This window comes from Sapajus apella, unplaced genomic scaffold, assembly GCF_009761245.1.
Source record: "Sapajus apella isolate SASKATOON/1434 unplaced genomic scaffold, GSC_monkey_1.0 scaffold1, whole genome shotgun sequence".
Lineage (NCBI taxonomy): Eukaryota > Metazoa > Chordata > Mammalia > Primates > Cebidae > Sapajus > Sapajus apella.
The window spans coordinates 8,838,603-8,864,443 of NW_022436941.1; the positions used below are offsets into that span (position 1 = coordinate 8,838,603).

The following is a 25,841-nucleotide window of genomic DNA, read 5'->3' on the forward strand; positions in this document are numbered from 1 at the left end:
CTCACCCTTGCAGCCCCCGCAGCCTGATGACCTCTCCATTGTGTGTTTCACAAGCGGCACAACAGGTAAGCAGAGGCATGCAGATTCCCAGCCACGGCTACCTGCCCCTTTCCCTGGTGGCCTCGCAAGTGACTGTTGGAGTCTTTGATGCCCTGTTTGAAATGGGCTGAGCCTTGTCTGATGCCTGGCTCCAGACATTGGGTCCCTCCTGCACCTCCCAGTGCCCAGCGTAGGAGTGGCCAGGTGCAGGTGGACAGTGTGAATTGGGAAGTCCAGGGTGTGGGCTTGGCACCTCCCAGAGTTGAGTCAGTAGAGTCATGGGCAGCTGGATCATGTGCTGAGGGAGGCTTCCTTCTCACTGGGGTCATTTCTCTCTGGGAAACAGCTCTCACTTCTTTGCTTTCTACCCCTGCCTGGCCTTTGTGTCGGGGACTGGGGAAAGAGTGTGAGGTTTGCTTCTGAGAGCCTCGGTTTGAGTCCTACCTCCACTGCTTGCTGGGGGACTGTGAGCCAGTCATTTAACTTCTCTGCCACCAGTGTCCCCAATTTCTCATCTGCCATGAGGATGGCCAAAGGTGCCAAGTGGGAGATGGGACAGTGTGTGAAAGGGCAGTGCAGATGCTCTGCAGGCTGGGGCTGGTGTCCTGTGAGCAAGGCTGTCAGGCAGAGGACACAAGCAGAAATTACACCCTCTGTGCTTGGAATTGACAGAAGAGTACACGTATCATCAGCGGTGACAGGAATAATCAAAGAAGGCTTCCTAAAGGAGGCAGAATGCACAAGAGGACACAGCACAGGCACAAACCTCTGCATTTCTATAGCACACTGTCCACCCTCTCTCTGCACCACTGGGGCCTCAGCACAGCCTGTGAAGTGCGCAGGATTGTCACTAAGCCTGCTCCAAGGGGACATCACCAGCAAGTGGAAGCACCAGGACTTATGCCCTGCTCTTGTAATTCCAAGGCCAGTGCCCTTCCCAATGCTGCCTTTTCATCTCATCTGATGATGTGGATGTCACTTGCCTTGCCCTGAATGGACAGGAAGTCTCCAGCCTTCTTCTTCCAGACTGAGGATTGGCCCATCTTGATGACAACTCTCGGTGGGCAGTGAACTGGGGCTCTGCCTTCCACAGAGGCAGCCTCTAAGACATTTGGCAGACCCGTGACCAACCCTACAAGCAGGATTATTCATGTCAGTGGGTCATGATAAACGTGTTTTATTGAATAGAGATAGATTTTTACCATTAACTCACATGGGTTCAAGGAACTTCCACTATACTCTACTAAACTCTGTCAGAAACGTAACAACACAGCCCTTCCTCTCCAGGAGCTGACATCCAGAGCCAACCAAGAATTCAAAAATGCACCTTCAGGTTTATGTTGCTTTTTAAATAGCGTTTTCCAGTGTCTTTTTGTCTTGAGGTTTTTGTTTGTTTTTTCAGGCCATATATGCTCCTTATTGCAGTGACTAAATGCTGCTGTTGTAGTGCTAAAGCAGCCAGAAAATAAGTAAACACATGGGTGAGTGTCTTGAGTTTTACCATGTGAATTTTTGGTGACATGGTTTTGGAGAGCAGGTCACTGCTATGGCCTTACCTTCAGACCTGCCTTCAAAGTGTCCCTTCAGGCTTTTAACAGGTCACTTGGTCACAGACATTGCCCTTGGATCTGGAAAAGACTTCATGATGCAGAAGTGTTCTGTTCCCTGGCTGGGGAGGGCAGACATCATGTCCAGTGCTTTTCCAGACTGTAGAAAGCTGAGCCATCCTGCTCAAGCTCTGTGTGATGGAAGCAGAATATATGGGGCTTGAAACACAGGCTGTGCTTTACTTTCCCAGACCTCCCACTCCAAAGCTATGGCTGGTGCCTGGGCAGAGCTGGGGGAGGGAGCAGAGCCCTGGCCTGATGTCACCCCGCCTGGCTGTGCACTTGGATTTCCTTGGCTTTAGGCTAAGCCTGTGCTGTGCCTCTTGTGCTCATTCTCTCATCGGGCACATCAGCCTTGTGTGTCTTCAGCATCACAGCCCAGATCCAGCTTCCCTTAAATGTAAGCTGAATGTCCTGGCTCCCAGCCTTATCAAGGGCCATGCTCTTTTCTTGGGGAAAGATGGAAAATATGATCTGATCCTGACATTTGGCCCGTGATTCTGGTGGAATCATTCTGGGCAGATTTCCTTCTTGGCATGCGGTGGAAAGATCTGTGCTGATCCCTAGAATAAGTCAGGGCTTTGAAGCCCCTGTTCAGGCCAAGAAGGCCTGGGAGGAGGTGAGAGCTTGTGGTCTGTCTGTACCCAGTGATGGCTGAGGGGTAGACATGTGGTTTGCTGTTCCTTTCAAAATAACTGTTAGCTGGACTGGAATCTGAACCCACTACCACCTCTGAAAAAAAGATAATATGTGGGTATAACACAGCCCAGTTTGGGAAATTGGGTCCCTTGAATGATAGGATGTTTTATCCTTGTGAGTTCATGTACCTTATCTTCCCAGTGAAGTAAATACTGTGGTCTTTTAAAACACACTCTTCCAGTCTATGTGTTTTTAGCACTCTTTTTCTAATTCATCTGTATTCATTCATTCAGCTCATTTTTGTGAGTACCCACTATGCATCAGACCCAGTGTTAGGGGCTGAGGGCATAGGGATGGAGAAAACACAGGTCTGCACCCATGAGCTCCCAGCTCATATCATCAGGCAGTTACAATACAACGTGGTCACTGCCTTGAGGTCTGCATGCCTGGTGCATGGGGTACCCAGCCACCGAGAGGTCAGTACAGCAGGACAGAAAGGATTCCCGGAGGAAGTCAGTCTAAGCAGAGTCCTGAAGGATCAGTAGCTGGAGAAGCCAGGGAAGGGCATTCCGGGCAGAGGAAAAAGCATGTCTGGAGACCTGGTGGCAGCACAGAACACACTGCTTTGAGGGAGTGTTGAGAGGAAAAGAGAGGGCCTGGGGCAGGGCCTGAGGGCATGAGCATGAGGGAGATAATGGGACAGGAGTTCCCAAAAGAGACCAGGTAGGTAGGAGTGGCTGGATAGGCTAGAAGAGAACAGGATCTGTCAGCATCATCTGTGGCTAAGTTGTAACTGGAGGATATCACCAGGAAATGACCTGCTGTTGCTCTTGACAAAGGCTGGTCCTGGGGTGTGGGGTGGAGGAGAGGCTGGTTGCTGTGGACTGAGGAGTGAATGGGAAGTGAAGATGTCAATTCAGTCCAAGCATGTGTGCATTTCTTTCAGGAAGCTTGGCTGTGCCACCAAAAGGCATGCCCCATCATGGCCATAGCAACACTGTTTGTAATAGTCAAAATCTGGAAACAACTCAAATGCTTATTTGCTTACAACAGAACATTATGCCACAATGTTGAGCAAAAGAAACCAGCCACAAAAGATTGTATGATTTCTTTCATATAAAATCATAAAACATGATAAACTACCCTGTGGTTTTACAAATCAGGATAGGGGCTGCCTTCTGGGATAATGACACCCTGAAAGGGTTATAAGGAAGCCTCTGGGATGCTGGTGATGTTCTTGATCTGGGTGCTGGCTGTACAGCCAAGTTCACTTTGGAAAACTCCATTGAGCTTTATGGTTATTTGAGTACTTTTCCATGTGTGTTATACTTAAAGAGAAAGTTGGTGTTTTTTATTTTTATAGTTGACTATGAAGGTATGGCAGAAAGCAAGACTGACAGGTGGAGGGGCCAAGGAATTTGGGGGAGGTTTTTGCTCTTGTAGAAATGTTTCTTGTGGCTGAGAAGGGACCACTAGAGACAGAGGAAAGGAAGAGGATGCTCAAGCAGCAGAGCCCCCCCAAGCTTTGGTGTGAGTGGGGGAGAGAGGAGGCCTCAAAGCACCAGGGAGGAGATGGCCCTGCTAGGAAGGAAGGGGTAAGAGCAGAGTCTGGGAGGCCAGGAAGATGAAGAGAGTCCTCTGATGGCTTCTGCCTCTTCTGTGGAGTGGGAGTCAGGGTCCTGGCTGAGGGTGAGAGGAGTCTCAAGGGGGCAAAGAGGAGTCTAAAGGGGGCATGTGTGACAGTTTCTGGGAAGAGAGTCCCTCTGGGACAGAGGCTCTGAACCTCGGGGGCTGCATTGTAGAGGGAGTAGAAGGTTGGCAGCTGGATTGGCTTGGTGCAGTTTTCAGGATGGGATCCTGGGGGAGGCCCAAGAGCTGAAGCACTTGACAGGAGAGTGACTGAAGCAAGGGACACAGGAGTCAGCATGGGAGGGAGGGATGAGAGGGAAGATAGGAGGGGAAGGACCACATGTCTGGAGTCATACGAAAGAGGCTCAAAGCATGGCGGAGCTGGCTGGATCAATTCTAAGCACTGGCTGTGGGGCTGGGAGGCAAAGGGGGTGGAGGCCATTCAAATTGGTGCATCCCTTCTGTTCTAACTGACGATACCCATGAAAGCCCCGCAGGCATCTGCAGTCATTTGGCTGAGCATGTAAATGCCCAGCAGCCCCAGAACTGTGGCTACTCAGAGGTAGGCTTTCTGGGGAAAATGTTCACCATGACCTATTGGTTTCGTGCTATTTGGCTCAAGACTTGTATGACTGTAGACACAAAATTAAGTCTTAGCACTCCTGCTGTACAGCTTTAGAATTACTTGACCTCTCTTTTTTTTTTTTTTTTTTTTTTGAGACAGAGTCTCCCTTTGTTGCCCAGGCTGGAGTGCAGTGGCATGATCTTGGCTCACTGCAATCTCTGTTCCCCCAGTTCAAGCAATTCTCCTGCCTCAGCCTCCCAAGCAGCTGGGATTACAAGTGTCTGCCACTGTGCCCAACTAATTTTTGTATTTTTAGTAGAGATGGGGGTTTCACCATGTTGGCCAGGCTGGTCTTGAACTCCTGACCTTGTGATCCACCCGCCTCGGCCTCCCAAAGTGCTGGGATTACAGGCGTGAGTCACCGGCGCCCGGCCTACTTAACCTCTCTTAAGCTTGTTTTCTTGGCTGTTAGAGGAATACATTTAACTTACTGCTTAGGGTTGTTTCAAGAAATAACTGAGTTCCCATGGATGAAATGCCCAGCATATTGCCACATTAGTGGGTGTTGAGTACTTGGCTACTATCATAGTTATTATTTCTATTCATACTAGCCCTCGAGTCTTGATTTTTGAAAAATGGGTGGCTATGGGATTGATAAAAGTAAGACTCAGGCCTAAAGATGTGAGAGCCTTTATCAGGAAGATGAACACTCTACCTGCATTATGAAACTTCCAGGGAATTTCAATCACCAGTAACTATTATAACCCACCTTTGACTGTTTAAAGCAGAAACAAGCAGCCAGAAGCTCCCAGCTGTGTGGCCCAGAACTGTCCCCAAACCCATTTCCACCCCTGCAAGAGAAACTTTAAGCTCAACTTCATCCACAGCTGTTCTCACTTGGAGCCAACATCCAACCAGGGCAGATCATCACCCAGCAAAATGCCTTTCTGCATAATAGCCATGGGAGGCCTGCCCAGGAACACTGACCAAAGCCAAAATGTCATTGGCAGAATCTAAAACTTGGAGAGTTTTTCTTCAGTGGCTGGAGAGACAATTAAATACAAGAATGGTCAGCTTATGAGTGGAGGATTGGAAATAGACAGTAGGTCTCGTATTGCTGAGACATTGGCGGCCTGGGTAGCCAGCATCTCTTACTGACATTGCACCAGAAAAGGAGAAAACTAGGGAAAATTCTGCAATTCGATTCTTCAACCTTTCAGTCTTCCCCCAGAATTTGTTGCCAACATTCACTTCTCCTTCTTCCTTTGGGACCACATGTAGAGATGACTTAAAGAAATAATTTGGGCATGTCTGGGAATGTTTTAAAATTCTATAGGCCATTAGACATGTATAAAATGGCATTCATATCCACAAGAAAACTAAAGGACATGAACTTTTCTCATCATGTTGGAGAAGGAAAGGGCTTATCTAACCAAGTGGACTTGAATAACTACTGCTGTTGTATGTGTTTTGGCTTGAACTTAATGGAGGCTTTAGAATTGTTTTTTTATCAATGAAGACACTTTCTCTTGAGAGTCTTACACCATTCCCCTGAGTTCTATCAAGGATGAACAAGTCAGCCAAACTTGCAAATCCAAAGCTCTGTAGCACGGGACTCTATTTTATAACATCTCTGATTTCATACCTAGTGTTTGGGAGATATTCCTTAGAAACTTTCAGAGCCTGAGAGTCAATGGGAAGAAATTGCCAGGTGACACTCGGAATACTCTCTGGGCCCAGGTACTCTGTGGGATTTGTATATAAGGGGCAACTTGGAAATTTCTTAATCTGGGCCTGGGTTTGAGGAAAGATGTTAGGATGAAAGAAGGATAGGCAGAGATAAAATTAGACCCTACGGCACTTTTTCTTTTCAAAAAGAAGACATGTTGACAGCTATTTATTAGAGAAATGTAACTTGTTAAATCATGTCATAATCTTCTGTGTCCCCAGAATCACCTCTGTGATTTGCAATATGGGTAGAAGTGCCAGAGCGCAGGTTAAAATCCCGTCCACCATACATTGCAGTTAAACAGATGTGTCCGTCTCTTGAACGCAAAGATTGGGCCATGCCTGATGCTCTTATCTCTGACAAATGGGTCACCAGTAAGTTGAACAAGTAGGCCACCTGGGATATAATTATGAGAGCAATTTTATTTTTGTCTCCATTCGTGCCTTTAAATTTGCACTGTGGTGATAGTTTTTTTTCTGCTCCTGGATAAAAATGCAGGCATCTCTTGCTTTTTCTGGTCACTCTCAGGTAATAAAAAGTCTCGTGGACATTGCAAGTCACAAACATAGTCTTAATTCAGAATAACAAAAAAGGAATCAGTACACTTCACTGAGACTCCTCCCTCTCCCCAGCAAGGGCTGGCTGCAGGCTTGGTAAGGAGGGCACGGTCCTCCTCTCTTCTGTTCTCTGCTGTTTCTCCTTCTCCCCCAGCTTGCTAACAGAGGTTTCTGCCCTCTCTTACCAGGTTTGCAGTGGGGTAGGAGAATAAATAAATGGAATATGAAAGTTGGAAGATGGTGTTGGGCAAACGTCTAAAACTCCCTCTGCTTGATGGCTGCCTTCATGAGCTCTCTTGATTTAGGCGGTGCCCTTCCTTGGGCTGTCTGCTGTCTGCTCCACTTCAGCTTCTGCCTGTCATGTACACTTGATTGTTTTCCCTGATGGGCGATGGTCCTTTTGCCCTGGCAAACTGGTCTTGTGGATAAGATTTCCTGCACCCCACCATTCCCACCACTGCTGAGACTGATGTTCCTTCTGCAGACTCCATATCCAGACTCCCTGGGATTAATTTTTTTTTTTTTTTGACAGCCACAGTCTTAATTCACCTTTCTCATTGGGTCTCCCAGCTGCAGGGAGCACAATCAGGCTCTTCAAGTGATCCCATTAAGGGCTGAGTTAGCTTGGGTGTTAGGTTGGGATTGGGAGAAAGGACCCTTCGTTCCTCCCTTTTTGATGGGCTATAGGACTCCATGTAGCTGTCTCCAAAGAAAAAAAGTTAATTCTCTCTCTCTTTCTCTCTCCCCCTACATTCTCATTGAGGCAAATTTTACATAGCATAAAATTACCATTTTAAAGTGAGTAATTCAGGGGCATTGAGTACAACACTCTCTTAGTCTCTACTCAGCCCTTTTATTGCCTCATTCAGGGTGAGAGTTGCAAAGTTAACATGTTGGATTATTTGATGTTTCTTGGGTAAATTCTGAATGTAGTCTGGCCCCTCGCTTGCCAGTTTTCCAGCTATTGTATCTGCTGCCTCCATGGAAACGTCTAATTTAACATCTTTGGCTGCCTCAGTGGAAACTAACATCTTTCGTACCTGGATTTTATCTTTAGATTTTATAAAAGCCTATGAGGTGGGCGTTACTGTCCCTATCTTACAGGTAAGGAAACAGAGGAACAATGACTTGCAAGTGTTATGCTGGTCGTGAGTGGCAAGGCTAGGACTTGAGCCCTGTCAGATCTGTCTGGCAGGAACTTTGGGGTTGTATCCACCCCAACAGGAAATGGTAGGCAAGCTGACCTTCCTTCCCAGCCTGCTGTGCCTGGGATCTCTAGTGGCCTCTGTCGTCTGAGTTATCCTAGCAGTCCCTGGCTTTCTTAAGGGCCTGGAGAACCAGGCCTCATGAGCAGTAGTGAAATGTTATATCAAAATAAAGCAAGAATATCTGTGTCCCAGCTCTGCCAAGGGGCAGGCAGGAAGGGCTACCCAGCACTCTGGACCTCCAGCCTGGCCTGAACCTGGGGCCTTGCCAAATGCAGCAGAGAAGTCCTCTGCCATTAGAGTTGGCTGCTAGACTCAGGAAACCAGCCCCACTCAAGCCCAGGGAGCAGTACAGAGCCCTTGCTGCACATAAGGGAACTGAGGGCCGAGAGCCTGTGCTCCTGAAGGGAGATGAGAAAGGATATGATGCAGACCACAAGCAGTTGACCCAACAAACCTTGAGACACCCCACCTGTGCAGCCATGTCACCTGCCTCCTGGTCTCATGCTGCTGGGAGCCTAATGGTGGGCTGTGCCTATAGGATGACGGTCCTTGAAGCAGCATTCATCTGCCTGTGTGTCTACAGGTGGCTGAAGACAAAGGCCAGAGGCTTGGGTGGGCATCCTGGGTGTCTGGGACTGCCACCTTCGGACACTGTTCTCAAGAAGTGGCCCTTGAGTTTCTAACTAATTTGGCTTCTTGCTTTCTTTTTATAGGGAACCCAAAAGGTGCGATGCTCACCCATGGGAACGTGGTGGCTGATTTCTCAGGCTTTCTGAAAGTGACAGAGGTGAATAAAGTAGAATTACTGTTGCAGGTGTCTCTTGAGGACAGTCTCAAGCTTCAGAGGATTTTTTTTTATTTATTTGTTTGTTTTCCTGATATAATCTGGGCTGCCATTCACAAGCAAGAGTTTCTGTTCTCATTAGAGCAACCCCACTTTTACCATCACTTTTAACTCCAAATACGGAAATGATCCAGACTTGACAAATATTCAGTTGATTTCTGGGAGCACTAAGATCCCAGAAAGAAAAGCGTGCAAATCTATTTTTCATTTCTAACTTCAAAAATTGATATACCTATGGTTTTGTGTGTACCTTTATTTAGAAAGTAATCCTTAATAACTTGTTTTTCGAATAGGTCAGGGTTTAATTCAGTCATTTTGTGTTTAAGGACTACTAGAGTCTGAGAAACAACGGCAACTGCTAATTTATAAGGCTGTACTTAAAGGTAAATCTAATATCAAAAAAGCTTTGATATCTTGGCCTGACCAAAGCATGTTAGCATTTTATAACCGGCTAACAAAGGAGGACTTTTCCCACAAGGGGTGAGTATGTCCTGTAGTTTCCTTCAGTATAAAGGAATGCATCTTTTCAAAAAAGTTAGGCTTTTTCTCCACTGTGGAGAAAATCACTCTCCATGTTCATGGGAGATGACATTATGGAGCGTGTGTCCCAAACACATATTTTAGTAGAAAACTGTGAGAGACAGTTGGTGGCTGAGCCCAGATCGGGAGCCAAGGTTTGCCCAAACTGGCCCAAAAGCCAGCACAGGAGCGTGAAGGCCTCTGCAAAGGGGTGGAGAGCAGGGAAGTCCAGCAGAGGAGAGCACCTGCTGGCACAGCCCACCCAGAGCCCAAGCCTTGTGCAGGGCTCCCCTGGCTGGAGTAGCCCCTGTCCCTAGGGTCTGTGAGACAACTGTGAGATGTGGCCTGGGCCGTCCCTTTGCTGACAGGGTGCAGCAGGGCTCTCTGTCAGCATTCCGCTTTAAGGCCCTGCTTCCAGGGATGGCTTGTGAGCCCAGGTTCAGCCACTGTTTGGGTTTGGCCTTGTCTCCTCCTCTGGCTGCGGTTCGTACTCCGCCACAGGTGCATAGACTTAGGAGTCCCTGGGCCCCTTTCTCTGCAAGGACTAGAAAGTGCTGACTAGCCAAGCCCTTCTGAATCCCTGCCCAGGTGGCCTGGGGAGCATGGGGAAATGGGGTGTGGGGCAGGTCCTGCAGGTGTGGGGAGGCAGGGGAGAGAGCCGGGCTGGTGCCGACAGACTGCAAGTGAGAGGCAGGCCCTCCGAGAGGAGACTTCCCTGCAGAGCCCGCTCTGCTGGTTTCTGTGTGCTTCATTTGGCTCTTTGCTTCTGCAGATAACCTAGACCCACTGGCGCTGTGACCTAACACTCCGCTTCCTATGCTGCCCTGTCTCTCTGTCTCTCTCTTCTTTCTGCACCTTCCCTTCCCTCTCTCTCTCCCTCTCTCCCTTATTTCTTCTCTCTTTCATCTCACCCCTCTCTCTGTCCTCACTGCCCCCATTCCCCTTCCCCTCTCCCTGTTTGCCCTCCAGGACCATTTTCTCTTTATTGTTTTATGATTCTCTTGTCGTCTTTCTGTCAGTGTTTCTTTCCTTTCTGTCTCCCATGCCCGTCACCTGCAGAAAGTGATCTTTCCGAGACAGGACGATGTGCTCATCTCCTTCCTGCCTCTGGCTCACATGTTTGAGAGAGTAATCCAGGTAAGACGCCCACCTGACTGACCGGGCCTTGCCTGGGCTCCTTCTTTTTTCTTACAGAGTCAGTGGGCTCCCACTTGTGCGGATGTGCACATTTCCTATTTGCCTTTAGCACACATGTTTGAGAGAATGGTGCAGGTAAGGCCCTGGCATCAGGGAGGCACAGTCTGTGCCTAGAACCCATAACACTAGCAGGTGTCACTTGTCACTGGTGACATGAAGTAGGACCAAACTGCCCTGTCCTCAGAAGGTACCACAGGGGTCAGAGGGCTCAGAGGACCTTAGCCACCCAGCTTGTCCCTCCTGGGAGCATTGTTCCAGGGAAGCCCCCAGGCCTGCCCTGCCTTACCCATGGACACACTCAGCTGAGAGAGATCCCAGCTGATAGCATCTTCTCAGAGAGCATTGCAGTTTGCAGAAGTGCTTTACCATTCAAGCTCTGTGCAGTACAGTTCCATTTATGGCCAAAAAACTTATGTTCCTAACTTTCACAATTTACAAACTCCTAAAAGAGAAAAGAGTAAAGTCTGGGAATGAAACTGGCTTGGCTCTTCAGGCTGCAGATGGGGACTGGCCTTAGGTTAGCCCTGAGATAGGCCTTGTGGAAGTACAGAGGGGGTGGGAGGAGGAATCCATATGTGATTATAGAGGCAAGGAATTCTCCATATATGTATCACTCAAGGGACCAGCCTATGAATAAACTGTGTCTTCTAGGCCTTTCCCATTTTGCCTTGGGGGAGGTCTTATATAATAGTGCAGGTAAGGCTCTGGCATCTGGAAAGCATGCTTTCTAGCTTTCTGTACCTGGATTCAATGCCAGCAATTACTGTAAATTAGCTTTGTAACCCTGGGCAAGTCATGTTACCTCTCTGAGCTTTGTGTTCCTCACCTGTAGGGATACCACTTCCCTTACAGGGTTGCTATAAGCAAGAAAGAAGGGAGCATATGTAAAGCCCCTGGTGTACTTCTAGTCCCATTAGGAACTAGCCAGGGGCTCCCCCTTGACCTCCCACTAAGTAGCACCCACAGCCAACTTCAGCAGCATCTTCATTACTCATAGCATCTACACACCTTCCCAGAATTCCCTGGGGAAATCCAAGGACTCTAAGACCTGGAACAGACCCATTAATAGGCTGTAGTACATCTCAGAGACCTGAGTCCCCAGGGAGGCCCATGTCCAGGGTTTGGGAGTAAGTGAGGGGGCAGACACCCGTGAGAATGGCTGCTTTGGCATCTCCCAGAGGCTCAGGATTCCATCCCTTCTCCTGTTCATCTCCCTAAGCCTGAGTGGGACTTAGCGGGAGGTGGGGGTTGGGTCACCTCAGATTGCGTTCTTCAGTGTCCCATGGCAGCAGCCAGACCTGGGTCAGGGGGTCATGGGTGCCCTCCATGTAGGGCAGCACTTTGGACAGCTTTGGACTATAGCCAGGAGTGACCACCCTAAGGGGCTCCTCCCTTCCTGTCCACTCCTTCCAGTCTGTCGTCTATTGCCATGGAGGGCGCGTTGGCTTCTTCCAGGGAGACATCCGCCTCCTCTCAGATGACATGAAGGCTCTATGCCCCACCATCTTCCCTGTGGTGCCACGACTGCTGAACCGGATGTATGACAAGGTGAGTTCTGCAGCGAGTCTCCAGCAGAGCTGAGGGGCTCTGTATTTGCTTGTTTGGGCAGGGTCTGGAGCCCCAGGCAGGCTTTTAATGCCTCTGCTGCCAGGTCCCAGAACTTGCCTCCTCTCTTGTAGTTCCTGACTCTTTCTCATTCTTCCTTCTCCTGTTTTCTTCCTATTATTCAAAAACCCCTGTGGGGGAGATTTTTTTTCCAGAAACTTCCACCTTCATAGCATGCCTGTCAGGCAAAGTAGTGTTAACCTTCAGCTCAAGGTCACACATTCAGTGACCTTCTGCAGGGGCAAAAGGGAACATGGCTTCTCTGCTGGCCAGTCTGGGCTTAATTCCTGGGGGCTATGTCTAGAAGTGAGACATTCACGCCCTGATAGCTACTTCCAACTTGTGTTCCTCAGATCTTCAGCCAGGCAAACACACCATTAAAGCGCTGGCTCCTGGAGTTTGCAGCAAAGCGTAAGCAAGCCGAGGTCCGGAGTGGAATCATCAGGAATGATAGTATCTGGGATGAACTCTTCTTTAATAAGATTCAGGTAAAAAAAATGAACAAGTGATTATAGATGACACCTAAGTATCCAATGGATGACCTTACAGGAGAACTGGAGAAATTCATCCCAGTGCCCTGTAATCGTGTGAAATAATTCATTTGCTCATGAAATCAAAGCTTAAGCTACAATTGAAATGTTAAACTTAGACATTTTTGATTTTTGGAGATGTGTTACATTTGAGATGAGCAAAAAGAAAACCTACTCTGGATAGTAGATCCCTTGATCTCCACAGGCAACAGGGTGGCTTTGCCCTTGGGTAGTCAGATCAGTGCGCCACTGCGAAGCTCTTGGGCCTTGCAGGTTCTCTTGCCCCTCCCTGTAATCCTGGCCATGGTGGCTTTCCAGCAGCGTGGTTCTAGCCAAATGGTTCAAAATCTTTTTCTTTCCTGGGTTCTGTCCCTTTAACGTCTCCCACAGCAGGCCAATCTTGAATTACTCGTTTCTGTAACTCCACAAAAGTTTTCAAGCTCTGCATTACCCAAGGAATCTGTAATTAATTAGTAGCATTATTCATTTTTTTCTTGCTACTCTATTTTTAGTTATGAAAATTAATATTTAAAATATCTTGGCTCAACTTACATAAATAAAGTGTTTCAAGTATTCTTTGTCCTTAGCAGTGCATAGTAAATAAAGCATGGTATTGATTTATACATGAAAAAAGGCAATGCCATTATAATGGAAATTGGAATAAATTGTCCTAAGTAATTGTTTTGGATTCTTGTCAATCAATGATGGGAGGGTGAGGGAGCAGCTGTGTATTTTAAGGAAGGAAGAAGAACCAATATTATAGAATGCCACCCAGACTAATGGTACTTACCTCAAAAGGCATAAAAGAATTGGTCATATGGTGGGTTGAGTTGCAGAGCTAATGATTGTGTTTGTCATTAGGAAGGGGAAGGAATTTCCTCAGTTCGTGTGTTATATAGCCTCAGGCCTTCTTTCTGATCCCAGCCCTAGCATACAAGTAGGACCCAATTGTTGGATATTGACCTTGGATGAGGCCCGGATGGGCTGGACACCATCTCAGACATCACAAACTTCAACAGCTCTTCTCTCTTCCCACAGGCCAGTCTTGGTGGGTGTGTGCGGATGATTGTTACTGGAGCAGCCCCAGCATCACCAACAGTTCTGGGATTTCTCCGGGCAGCTCTAGGGTGCCAGGTATTGTCTTTGTGTGTCCTTCCTTAGGAACAGCAGGACATACGTTAGGGCAGGAAAACTACCATACCCTCTACTGTTCCGAGAAAGAACCTGGGGGCAAGATTTTTGTGAGACAAAACTCCTTCCTCTGAGGAGGAAAAAACTCAGAGCCGGTGAAAGTCAGGATGGCATTACCACATTCTGGAAAGCCCAGGTTTATCCACTCTGGGAAATTCTTTTACCTGGACCTTTGAAAGTTTTTCGCAAAGGGCAAAGGGATCAGACAAACCACAGATAGGTCATCAATGTGCTAGAGAATGTGTACCACACCTATACTGCATCCCTGCCTTCTCCAGCCTGCAAAATATCTCACAACCCAGAAAAGGAGAACAAGGGAGAAAGCCCATTTAAGTGTTATTTGATCCATTATATTTTGTCATCTGTCAAAATTTATTTCTTCATTTTCCATTCAACTCATATTTATTAAGTTCCTACATAGTAGGGTATCATAACATGGTTGTGGCTGACTGATTTTAAGTAAAGTAGACCCATCTTTTTCATAATTGTGCCTGCTTCAATTTTTCTGTTTTAGAAGCCTTGAGCTTTACTCACTGTACTCATATTCCGCACCAGCATGGCTTGACCACTTCTAAAGGCAGACACTCTTATGTGGTGTATTCATGCAAACAGGTGGGATTCTGGAGGGGAATAGCTTATGGAGCCAAAATAAAACATAGAGTAGATTTTAAGGTGTTTATTTTGTATTATCCAGATGAAAACTAGATCCAGTGGTTGAAAATAGGTCAGAAATCTTTACCCTAAGCTATATAACCTCATCTACTAAGTATCTGTGATAAAAGTAGCACTTCTTCCAAGCAAATGTGGCCGTGCTTATTTTGTGTATTCAGCTTCACCTGGAGTTGTCTACCTCCAGAGCACTTCCTTCCCACCACCATCCGGATCACAAAGCAGTCAGATGCTCATTGGGAGGTTAGCTGACTGAAAGGGGTGGCCAGTCAGCTCTTGGAGGGTGTGTGCCCACAGTGTGGCTTCTATGTTTTGCTTGAAGGTTTATGAAGGTTATGGCCAAACTGAGTGCACAGCTGGATGCACCTTCACCACGCCTGGGGACTGGACCTCAGGTAGGATGGGCTATGTGATATGGGACTGGCTCACAAGCCACTGTGGAGTAAAAGCAGCTCACTCTAAAACTCCCTCATGGAAAGGAAATTTGCATGGGTACTTAGGAAAAAAGCAAAGGAAATAGAAGAAAAACATTAATGGTGGTTATGTCTGTGTTGTGGCGTTGTAAATCTGTAAACACTATTGAGGTTTTTCCCTTTTTTATTCATCCTTAGCATACTGGAAGAATCTGGTCTAAATTGGGTGAGTAATCCATGGGCTACCCACTACAGGCCTGCTTCCCATTGGCTTTAAAGGATGCATCTCCTCAAAATGAGGATGTGGATGAGAGCTGTCCCTTTTTGAGATTGCCGCTGCCTTCGAGACATTGATATCACAGGAGAACGTAGTTCCCAAAGGGCTTCTAAAATGGCCCTTTAAGAAACAGTACCCTGGCTACTATGAACCTGCCTCTCCTTTATATGTCATGTCTAATTCATAGCTTGCTTCCTTCATTCTAAAGTGACTGTAAGCAAGGCCATGTAGTATCGAGAATCTGTAAAAATCCAGTAACCTGATATTATAAACATTTTTCCACCTGGAGTTGTATTTTGTGATCTATTACTTCTTTTGTGCATAACTTCTATTTATCTATAAAAAGAAATAGGACAATACTAAAACCTGCGACAAGGAAAACAATGATCTCCAAAGGTGGCTCCTGTAGGAGATCTGCTAGCAGCAAAGTGATTAAATAATTTATTTATAAAATAGGCTTTATTCAACTACAGTTTTAAAAGACAGGACTAAGGAAAAAATGCTTCTATACTTGGCTTGGCCAAATGTGATTTCATTTATTTCAATTTAAAATCCACCTGTCATGTTTCTGCTGACTGTCTCAAGGTACTCTGAAAATAATATTGCATTAAACAGCATATTTCTTTCATGTGCACATCATCCTAAAATTTTCCAGTTTGCAGTTGAGCAAACTTAAGCACAAAGAGTAGCCCTAGGCTTGGAGAAGTCAGTATCCTGAAGGATTCTTTTGCTGAGTGGTTTTCAACAAAAGGGGAAACAGGTCTGTAGTAGGAGCCCATAGATTACCCACCAGTTTTAGACCAGATTCTTCCAGTATCCACCCTCATGTATTCCTTCCTTTTGGGCATGTAACTCTTCCCTCTCACGTCATCCTTTACATTTTCCTGTATAAACACTGCTGAGGTTTTTACGTTTTTCAGTTCATCCTTAGCACAAAACTTGAAAAGGTTTTTGTGTATGAGGATAGATATTTTTGTATATTATTGTCAAGGATTTGAAAGCATCTGTTTTAAAAGAGAAACTAAGGTGGTAAGCCTCATTTTTCATATATGTGGCTCATTTTTCTTTCAGGACCTTGGCTAGCATCTGCTTAAAAAACCTCCAACTTGCCAGTGAATTATCTAACAACCACAATGACTAGAGAATGACTTAGATGTAATTTTGTGGTAAATTTGACCAAGAGAATTTGGAGTCTTATTTTCATGGGCCACATTTCTTCATCCCAGCTTTCCATTCCTTTGTTATTCAAAGTATAGTGTGGGACCAGAAGCAGCATCACCTTGGTGCCTCTAAGAAATGTCGAATCTCCATTCCAAACCCACGGAATCAGAATCCACAGCTTAAGATTTCTAGATTTCCAGCATGTTAATCAATAGTCTGGTGGTTAGAGAAAAAGCAGTAATTGCTATATTTTATGACCCCCAAACCAAGACATGTGATCTGACAATGGGGAAAATGATTTAACGTGGACACTACTGTCAAAAATCTTGACCCTATCGTTGGTGCCACCCTACCCCACCCAGGATCCTGTGCACGTTGGTGCTGGGCCAAGTGTGCCTGTCCTGCTCATTAAGAATCAGGTATAAAACAAATGCCCAGGCAGAGGTTGGCCTTTGCTTTCTCCAGAACTTTGTTTTATTACCAACATTTGCCAGTAACATTTGCCCCTTTAAAGGTCTGTTGCTTTCCACCCATAATTCCCCACTTTGGCCACTCAGAGGTTTTAAGGGGGCTTGGAACATCTTCAGTGCTAAAACAGATCTGAACACTAACAAATACCATCTTGCTCCGGTGTTCCAGGGCACGTAGGGGCGCCACTTCCCTGCAATCATATCAAGCTCATTGATGTTGAGGAACTGAACTATTGGGCCTGCAAAGGAGAGGGAGAGGTAAACAAGGATTTAGCCATTCATGTCTGTGGCTGCTGCATGTAGTGAGTAAAAACAAACAAGAACAGTAGGGATGGAATGATTTTCCTTTTGCCTTGTGGGTAAAGTCATTTTAAAGTACTGATTAATTTGACTCAACTCAACTCAGCATCTCCTCTCGTGTTTATGAGGCAACCATTAGCCAGTGGTCTAAATCAAGATTTGGAATTCCCAGACTTTTAAATTAATTAATTAATTTTTTAATAGAGACAAGGCTTTGCTCTGCCACCCAGGCTGGAGTGCAGTGGCGTGATCATAGTCCAGTGTAATCTCAAACTCCTGGGCTCAAGTAATTCTCCTGCTTCAGCCTCTTAAGTAGTGAGGCCAACAGGCATGTATCACCACGCCCACATAACTTTTTATTTTTTTGTAGACTGGGTCTTGCTATGTTGCCCCGGCTGGTCTTAAATTCCTGGCCTTAAGCAATCCTTCCTGCCTTGGTCTCCCAGAGCACTGGGATTACAGGTGTTAGCCATCATGCCCAGCCCCAAACTATTGTAAAAATTCATTTTTTACCCCAGCTGTGTTATGGCCTGCTGCTGTGTGAACTGTCCCAGCAGAAACTTCACGCTTTACAAATAGGCCAGATGGAGTAGATAGAGCTGGTCTGTACTTGTTCATTCCATGGGAGTGAGTGGGAATGACTGCCTGCTAATGGAGCGGGGGACTGAAGCATCCCTGGTAGAATCAGCCAGCCATCAATATCTGTGATGAGTCCCCGTTAAGTGTCACAGAGCAGCATGTGGCCAAGGCCAGAGAGCTCCTGAGAGAGAAGAGATGACAAAGGCCTCGGGTGGCCATGGCAGTGGGGGAAAGATGGAGAGGATGTTGCTTGACAGGAGACAGTTCAGATGGCTGCTGGCTGTTCCTCGTCCTCTGTTTCCATCCCTGGCTTTCCTGATGGATAGTGTACCTTATCTCCATATGCCTGGTGACAGCCTCCCATCTCCTCATTCCTCATGCTGTGGCTGAGAGAAGCCGTGTTTTTTGTCCCATAGATATGTGTGAGAGGACCAAATGTGTTCAAAGGCTACTTGAAAGATCCAGAGAGGACAAAGGAAGCCCTGGACAGTGACGGCTGGCTTCACACTGGAGACATCGGGAAATGGCTGCCGGTGTGTACGTTTGGAACCATGGAGCTCCAAACATTTTGGTGGTGGGGGAGGGTATGTGATCCGGGTCACTGAGGCAGGAGTCTTCTCCAAATACCCCCGACAATGAGCCATTCAGGAGCACCTCTGGAGGCTCTTCCTTCCTTGACCCTCAGAGCTTCTTCCTCCTCCCTCTCCACCTCATGAAGGTGATGAGGGACCTGTGCAGGTGGGTGTGGCTGAGGTCATGGAGACTGAATTCCCATCCTTAATGGTTCCAGAAAGATATCCAACAATGTGCGGAATCTGATGTGAAGTAGGAGGAACAGGGGGTGCATGTATCTAGGATGTCTGAAAAGGGCAGGGCCTATGAGCCCACTGATGCTGGCCCTCAGCTAGAAGATGGCACTGAGTGAAGGGGAAAGCTTGGAGCCAGGCAAGAGGATGCCTTAGTTCCTGTGGCTTTGCCAGCAGTTGCTAATGTAACCTTGAGCAGAGCCTCATCCCCCTCTGTGGCTTCACTTTGACTCACTTATAGAACAGGCGAACAAGCCTTCATGGCATTCCTTGGCCATGGGCCCCAGTTTTTAGCCAAAACCACTTTGCCTCATTCTCTCATTTTTAAAATGGGGATCATAACATTCCTCACCTCTGAAGTTATTGTTGTGTTGTGCAGGGTCTGGACTTTATCCTTTATTATTTATTTATTTATTTATGAAATGGAGTCTCGTTCTGTCACCCAGACTGGAGTGCAGTGATAAGATCTTGGCTCACTGCAACCTCCATCTCCCGGGTTCAAGCGACTCTCCTGCCTCAGCCTCCCTAGTAGCTGGGACTACAGATGTACACCATCACATCTGGCTAACTTTTTTGTATTTTTGTAGAGACAGGGTTTCAACATGTTGGCCAGGCTGGTTTTCGAACCCCTGACCTCAAGTGATCTGCCTGTCTTGGCCTCCCAAAGGGTTGGGATTACAGGTATGAGCCACTGCACCTGGCCTGGCTTTTATCCTTTAAAAATGTTTTTTAAAAAAGAAGAAAAATAAAGTTATTTTTTTGAAGAACAAATGAGATTATGCCTGTAAAGAACTTAGCACAATGCCTGGCACATAGGAGATGCTTAGATGAATGCTTCGACCAGAAAACAGCTGTCACTGACACTAAGAACCCTTGCTTGGTGCAGGCCACCCCAAGAGCCTCTCCTGTGTCTTTGGGAAGTGCTAAGGTTTGGGTGGACATTTTGAGGTGTGGAGTTTATCAGGCACATGAATGATGTTGAGCCCAGTGGGGGCCGAGTGGGCTAGTGAGTGGATCTGCTCCTTCCTGGGCGTGTGTACTTCCCTTTGAGAATCTCTTATCCCTGCCCCAGACAAAGATGTATCTCTAGTGAGTGCCCTGGCCCGGAGACTCTGCTTAGGGAAGATATGCATGAGTAGACAGTTCCCAACCCAATGTGATGGGCATGAGCTGGGGACACACTCACCTGGGGAGAGGCAGAGGACAGGAAGCTACTGGATCCAAGTCGTAGGATATGAGTCATGTTCCAAGAGGAAGGAGTGGGAAGACAGTCAGGGCTTGGTAGTAACATGTGCTGAGTAGAGGCACTAGATGTGCAAGGCAATGAATTCCAACTGAAGGCTCATAGGTATGGGAGAGAGAGGCTAGAGAGGTCAGCAGGCCCTGAACAACTGCAGAGGGTGGATTGTCCCATTGGCTCAGGAAGCTTAGGCTTCAGGCCCCCTCACTTGCATCAGCCCCTTCCATGGCCCTGCACTTCATTTTACGTGATTCTTAAAGAGGTCCCTCAATATTGTAAAAGCTTGAAGGCTCACAAATCCCTGGATCTGCTGCTCATGCTCTGTAACTTGAGTGAAATAATCCACCATTCAGGGGGTAATGTGAAGCAAATAAATTAATTCATTTAGAGCACTTAGTGCTGTGCTTGAGCACACAGCCTAAGGTTCCAGGCAGGTAGTCTGTGAGAGTTCATTTTTTACATTATTATTTTTAAATGATTTTTGAGATTTAATTAAAACTTACTGCAGCTATTGAGATAAATACCTATTTTTTCTATATTTCTTACGTAAAGCAAATCATGCATTCTTGACATAATTCAACTTAACCATGATGTGACTTTTAAAATAATATTTTGTCTAAAAATTGTGTTTGACCTTTCCATTTATACTCACAAATGAGATTTTTTCCTTTTTTTTTTTTGAGATGGAATCTTGCCCTGTCACCCAGGCTGGAGTGACTGCAGTGGCATGATCTCGGCTTACTGCAACATCCACCTCCCGGGTTCAAGCAGTTCTCCTGACTCAGCCTCCCGAGTAGGTGGGACTACAGGTGCCCACCACCATGCCTGGCCAATTTTTGTATTTTTAGTAGAGGTGGGGTTTTACCACGTTGGCCACACTAATCTCAAACTCCCTACTTTGTGATCCACCCACCTCGGCCTCCCAAAGTGAATTTTCTTTTTATATACAACCCTATTATTGTTTTGTTGTCAGCTTATTGAATGAGTCAGTAAGTTGGTTTTTCCCTCTGTTTTCTGGAAGAGTGTGTGCAAGGTTTGAAGAATTCATTCTTGAAACTTAGGTAGAAATCACCTATAAAGGCATTTGTGCTTTAAAAAATATTATTCTGTCAAGAGATCAAGACCATCCTGGCCAACATGGTGAAACCCCGTCTCTACTAAAAATACAAAATTAGTTGGGCATGGTGGTGTGCTGCATGCCTGTAGTCTCAGCTACTCGGGAGGCTGAGGCAGTAGAATTACTTGAACCCAGGAGGCAGAGGTTGCAGTGAGCCAAAACTGTGTCACTGTACTCCAGCCTGGCAACAGAGAGAGACACCATCTCAAAAAAATATATATAGAAATCATATTAAATAGATCAAGGAATAAGGATGGTCTTCTGGTCCAGAAGGACTGTGGTTGAAATCCTGGTTCCCCTATCTGCTAGCTATGTGGCTTTAAAGGAGTTAATTAACCTTTCTGATCCTCATTTTCCTCAGCTGGGTTACAACACCCAGCTAATGGATCATGAGGACCAAAGAAGCTGGGGTAGGGAAACTGCCCGATGTCCAGCCTGGGTTTTAAGCACAACAGAGCCTGCTCATTTTTCTCTTCTGGAGAGATTGCTCTGGCACTGGCAGATGGAGTGGGGATAGAGTGTGTGCAGAAGACCAGTCAGGAAGTGTTTTTGTTGGGAGGAGGTGGATATGAGATGGATTTGTGAGCAAGGATGGCTGAGCCTGACTGCTGGAGATCCCAGGAGACACAAACAGCAACGTCATCTTCAGGTTTGGGGTTTGGATGCTGGGGCAAGCTTGTGAAGGTTGGTCATGAGCTTCATTTAGGAGCATGTTACATCCTCTGAGACAAACAGCCTTGTTTTTTGAAGCATTCCAAGGGTATTTGGGTTCTGGATCTGGAGCTCGGTGAAGAGCTGGAAGCTTGGACTGACTTGGGAGTGACCAATGAAGAGAAAACAGTGGTTACCCCAAGGTGCATTGTCAGTGGGGATGAGGAAATTGTAACATTCAAAGGTCAAGCCTGTCCAAGGAGGTAACCTGCCTGCTGCAGAGATCCTGCAGGGGCCTGGGCTCCTAGTGCCATCTGTCATGTCAGGTGGGAGTCACAGGGTCTCTGCCAGGTCTGTGCTATATGCCAGAGGATACAGAGACTGCTCTTTAGAGGTGGAGGAAGTAGCTGGGCAAGAGACCTGAGAGTGGTCTAAGGGAGTGAACCAAAGATGCTAGTGAGATAAAGGGCAGCTGGAGCAAGGGTGTGTGCGTAAGGGGTACCGTGATGGAAGGGCAGTGGGCCTCCAAGAAGGAGGAGGGGAGGACACCTGCTGCTGGGTGTGAGGGTGGCAGTGGTGGGAGGTGATGTGTTGGGGGCTAACTGCTGAGGGGAAAAGACAGTGGATGCTCATGGCCCAGCAGAGCCTGTATGTCATCAAGCTTCGGTGCACAGCAGTTCTCTCCAGGGGCCCTGCAACTCCTTAAGAGTAGACACAACAGAAGGAAAAGAAACTGGGGTGAGGTCTGCAGGGTGGGGTAGGGCAGGGGTGAGGGGTTATGGCACTGAGGAGTTAAATCTTCAAGCTTGAGAGTACCATGTTTTTATAAAGCTGTTTGTCCAACTCTACAGGCAGGAACTCTTAAAATTATTGATCGGAAAAAGCACATATTTAAACTTGCTCAGGGAGAATATGTTGCACCCGAGAAGATTGAGAACATCTACATCCGGAGCCAACCTGTAGCGCAAATCTATGTCCATGGGGACAGCTTAAAGGTAAGGCCCCCGGGCTTCAGCCCTCCCACACATCCTGGGCATGCTAAAAAATCCAGATTAAACATTAACCTGCAATCAGACACCAGATTCTCCTCTGCATTTTAAAACATGAGAGAAAACTCCTTTTTAAAGGAGAAATCTTAATTACTTACAGTGTTTTAAAATGTAATTAGGTCAAGTAAGTTGCCTAAAGTAGTACTAATGAACATTCCCACTCGTTTTCACTTACGCTTCACCTACTTCCAGGGATTTTTGAGATAAAGTACTAGAGCAAGATTCAGGGTTTCTACTGTTTTTACTTTTTGTTTTTAAAAAATCATTATTACTGTTATTATTATTGAGATAGGATCTTGCTCTTTCAACCAGGCTGGAGTGCAGTGTCACAGTCATGGCTCACTGTAGCCTCAACCTCCCTTCTGGGTTCTAGCCATCTTCCTACCTAAGCCCCTTCACCCTCCTTCCCCTTCCCCAATAGCTGGGACTACAGGCACACACCACCATCCCCAGCTATTTTTTTTTTTGTATTTTCAGTAGAGACAGGGTTTCGCCATGTTGGCCAGGCTGGTCTTGAACTCCTGACCTCAAGTGATCCACCTGCCTCGGCCTCCCAAAGTGCTGGGATTACAGGCGTGAGCCACCATGCCCAGCCTGATATTAAATATATTCTATACTATCATTGCATTTCTATAATTAAATATTATGAAATTATTTTTTAAGGAATGCTTTAGAAATTAAAATAGGCCTGGCGTGGTGGTTCATGCCTGTAATCCTAATACTTTAGGAGGCTGAGGCAGGAGGATTGCTTGAGCCCAGAAGTTTGAGACCAGCCTGGGTAACATGGCAAAACCCTGCCTCTACAAAAAATACACAAATTAGCAACGTGTGGTGGCATGCCCCTGTAGTCCCAGCTACTTGGGAGGCTGAGGTGGGAGGATTGCTTGAGCCCAGGAGGTGGAGGCTGCAGTGAGCCATGATCACACCACTGAACTCCTGCCTAGGCAACAGAGTGAAGCCTTGCCTCAAAAGAAAAAATAAATAAAATGAAGTCTTTCATGAATGAAGATCGTATTAATGAAACCATTTCAAAGTAGCCAGGTAACCTTGAGAAGCATTTGGTTTTTGGTTCACAGAATTTGGATCAGAGAGTTGTTTGATCAGCATCCTAAAGATGTGCTGATTTGAGATTGGCATGAGAATCAACGGTGCATATCAGTCTAACTTTACTGATTCTTAGAGTCCTTAAACTTACTATTTTTTATATAAAACTAGGGGAATATATCAGAAAATGAACATGTGATATATTGGCAGAAATATTTTGTGACATGAGCAAATATTTTATAAGCATATACTTCGTTTTTGAAAAAGGTGGAGTCTGAGAATTTTAATGCTGGACCACAAATAACCACTTTAAAAGCATTTGTCATGACCTGTTTTCTCTTTTGGTGAGCACTGCAGGCCTTTTTGGTAGGCATTGTTGTGCCTGACCCTGAAGTTATGCCCTCCTGGGCCCAGAAGAGAGGAATTGAAGGAACATATGCAGATCTCTGCACAAGTAAGGTTGGTATCTTGGGGCTGTCTCCTGAAAAGTTACTGAATGTTTTGTGATATCACGTAATGAGAAAATGGAAAAGTTGTAGACCAGTGAAATTTGAACTCGTACAGAATTTCTAACATTACTTTATACATGGTGGGGATGGATCCTAAACCAGAGATTTATCCTTTTTTGTTACTGAAGAAACTCATATTTCTTGACAAACATTTGGATTTTAAGCCAGGAGACATCACAGAAAGCTTATCCAGCCCTGTTACTTTGTAGCTTAGAGGAGAGTCCAGGGAGGGTGGTAACTTACCCAAGGTCACAAAGCTGGTTAGCAGCAAAGTCAGATGTGAGCATAGGCTTTCTCACTCACCTGCCATGCTCCCTCAGATATAAGGTGGATTTTGTCTCTACTTGGCATAGACAGCTAGTCATGGAATGGAAAAAGCAGCACAATTCTTCCTGCTTAGAGCATTAGCTAGTCACACCTTCCTGAAACCTTCTAATGGCACATATAGAACTCTGAGGAGGAGGTCGCTGTGCTCCGACTCAATGTAGCTTCTTGAATCACATGGTCCATTTCTTAGCAGCAGCCATAGACCCTCCCTCTCCCACTGTGCCCTGGGCCTTTTACTCACCTGGGGGTAGCAAGACTCACCAGGCTCACCAATAAGGCTGCTTCAAAAAAAAAATTGAGTGGTCCCTTAGCCCGTTCATGGTCACTCCTTTGGCCATTTCAAGTACTTACTTGCCTGATGAGATGTGGTAATAGGAGTGCTGCCAGAGAGCATCAGCCTCAGTTGTTAGCACATGTTGTGGGTTAGCACATGTGGGTTAGCACATGTTGTGGGTTAGCACATGTTGTGGGTTAGCACATGTTGGCACAGTCACCAGTTGCACTTCAAAGTTGTTTCCTCTACCTCCGTTTTGAAATGTGTTCTTGACTTGTAATTTTTCTCATATGGTTTGATTCAGGATCTGAAGAAAGCCATTTTGGAAGATATGGTAAGGTTAGGAAAAGAAAGTGGACTCCATTCTTTTGAGCAGGTAACAGTTACCTACCCCATATGCATTACAGCCCTTTAGGGAGTGATGAAAATTAAATTAACCCATGGTGACCCTGACCTAGATTGTTGACTTTTCATGATGTGCCTGCCAGCAGGCTGTGTGCCAATAGACCCCGAAGGCCTCTTTCAAGCTGCCTCCTGAACCAAAATAGGTCACGTGTCAAAAGAGATTGCACTCGTTCTTATAATTACAAACTTTCATAAGCCTGAAATAATACCCTAGCTGCAACTAGTAGATCATGTGTACGTTGTCTTCTAAGCTGCCTGCATTACCGAAGACGACAGTCACACCTTATTTTTATTTTTATGGAGACTGTCTTCTTGGATTTAGCAGGCAAGCTTGCTTGTTAGGAAGACATTGGAAAAATTATTCTCTTCGGGCCAGTGACCTGTTAGCCCAGCATGACTTGTGTAAAGAGGAATAAACAGAATGCTTTGGGAGAGGACACAGCAATCCTTTAAGACTTCTTCTTTCTGCGAGGTTGCATTCTTACTGTAACTGGGTTCATAAGCATACTTAGTCTGACTTACATCTACCATCTGTATATCCTCTTTTGGCAAAAATTCAAAGAGAAAAATGGTTCAAATGGAAAAATATTAAGAATATACTGATTTTTAAAATGTCCTTATATTTAAAATAATTGTTTTTCATAAAATAAGCATTTCATTAAAATAATTGTTTTGATACAAGTTTGTTTCC

General features: G+C 46.0%; 1 protein-coding gene across 7 annotated transcripts in view; it reads left to right on the plus strand.

Annotated features, from left to right (window-relative positions):
* The window catches only part of ACSL6 (acyl-CoA synthetase long chain family member 6), a 58,097-nt gene that overhangs the window by 26,272 nt on the left and 5,984 nt on the right, over window positions 1–25,841 (plus strand). For 5 of the 7 annotated variants that reach the window (XM_032259457.1, XM_032259140.1, XM_032259314.1 and 2 more), the window contains exons 9-20: window positions 14–65; window positions 8,687–8,760; window positions 10,396–10,473; window positions 11,947–12,081; window positions 12,492–12,626; window positions 13,707–13,802; window positions 14,851–14,923; window positions 17,019–17,107; window positions 18,145–18,261; window positions 22,394–22,537; window positions 23,993–24,094; window positions 25,050–25,121. In XM_032259457.1, coding sequence (XP_032115348.1) covers window positions 14–65; window positions 8,687–8,760; window positions 10,396–10,473; window positions 11,947–12,081; window positions 12,492–12,626; window positions 13,707–13,802; window positions 14,851–14,923; window positions 17,019–17,107; window positions 18,145–18,261; window positions 22,394–22,537; window positions 23,993–24,094; window positions 25,050–25,121 — 1,167 coding nt within the window. Of the gene's footprint in view, window positions 1–13; window positions 66–8,686; window positions 8,761–10,395; window positions 10,474–10,530; window positions 10,609–11,946; window positions 12,082–12,491; window positions 12,627–13,706; window positions 13,803–14,850; window positions 14,924–17,018; window positions 17,108–18,144; window positions 18,262–22,393; window positions 22,538–23,992; window positions 24,095–25,049; window positions 25,122–25,841 lie in introns of all 7 variants that reach the window. The other 2 variants (XM_032259524.1, XM_032259186.1) reach the window with 2 other exon arrangements.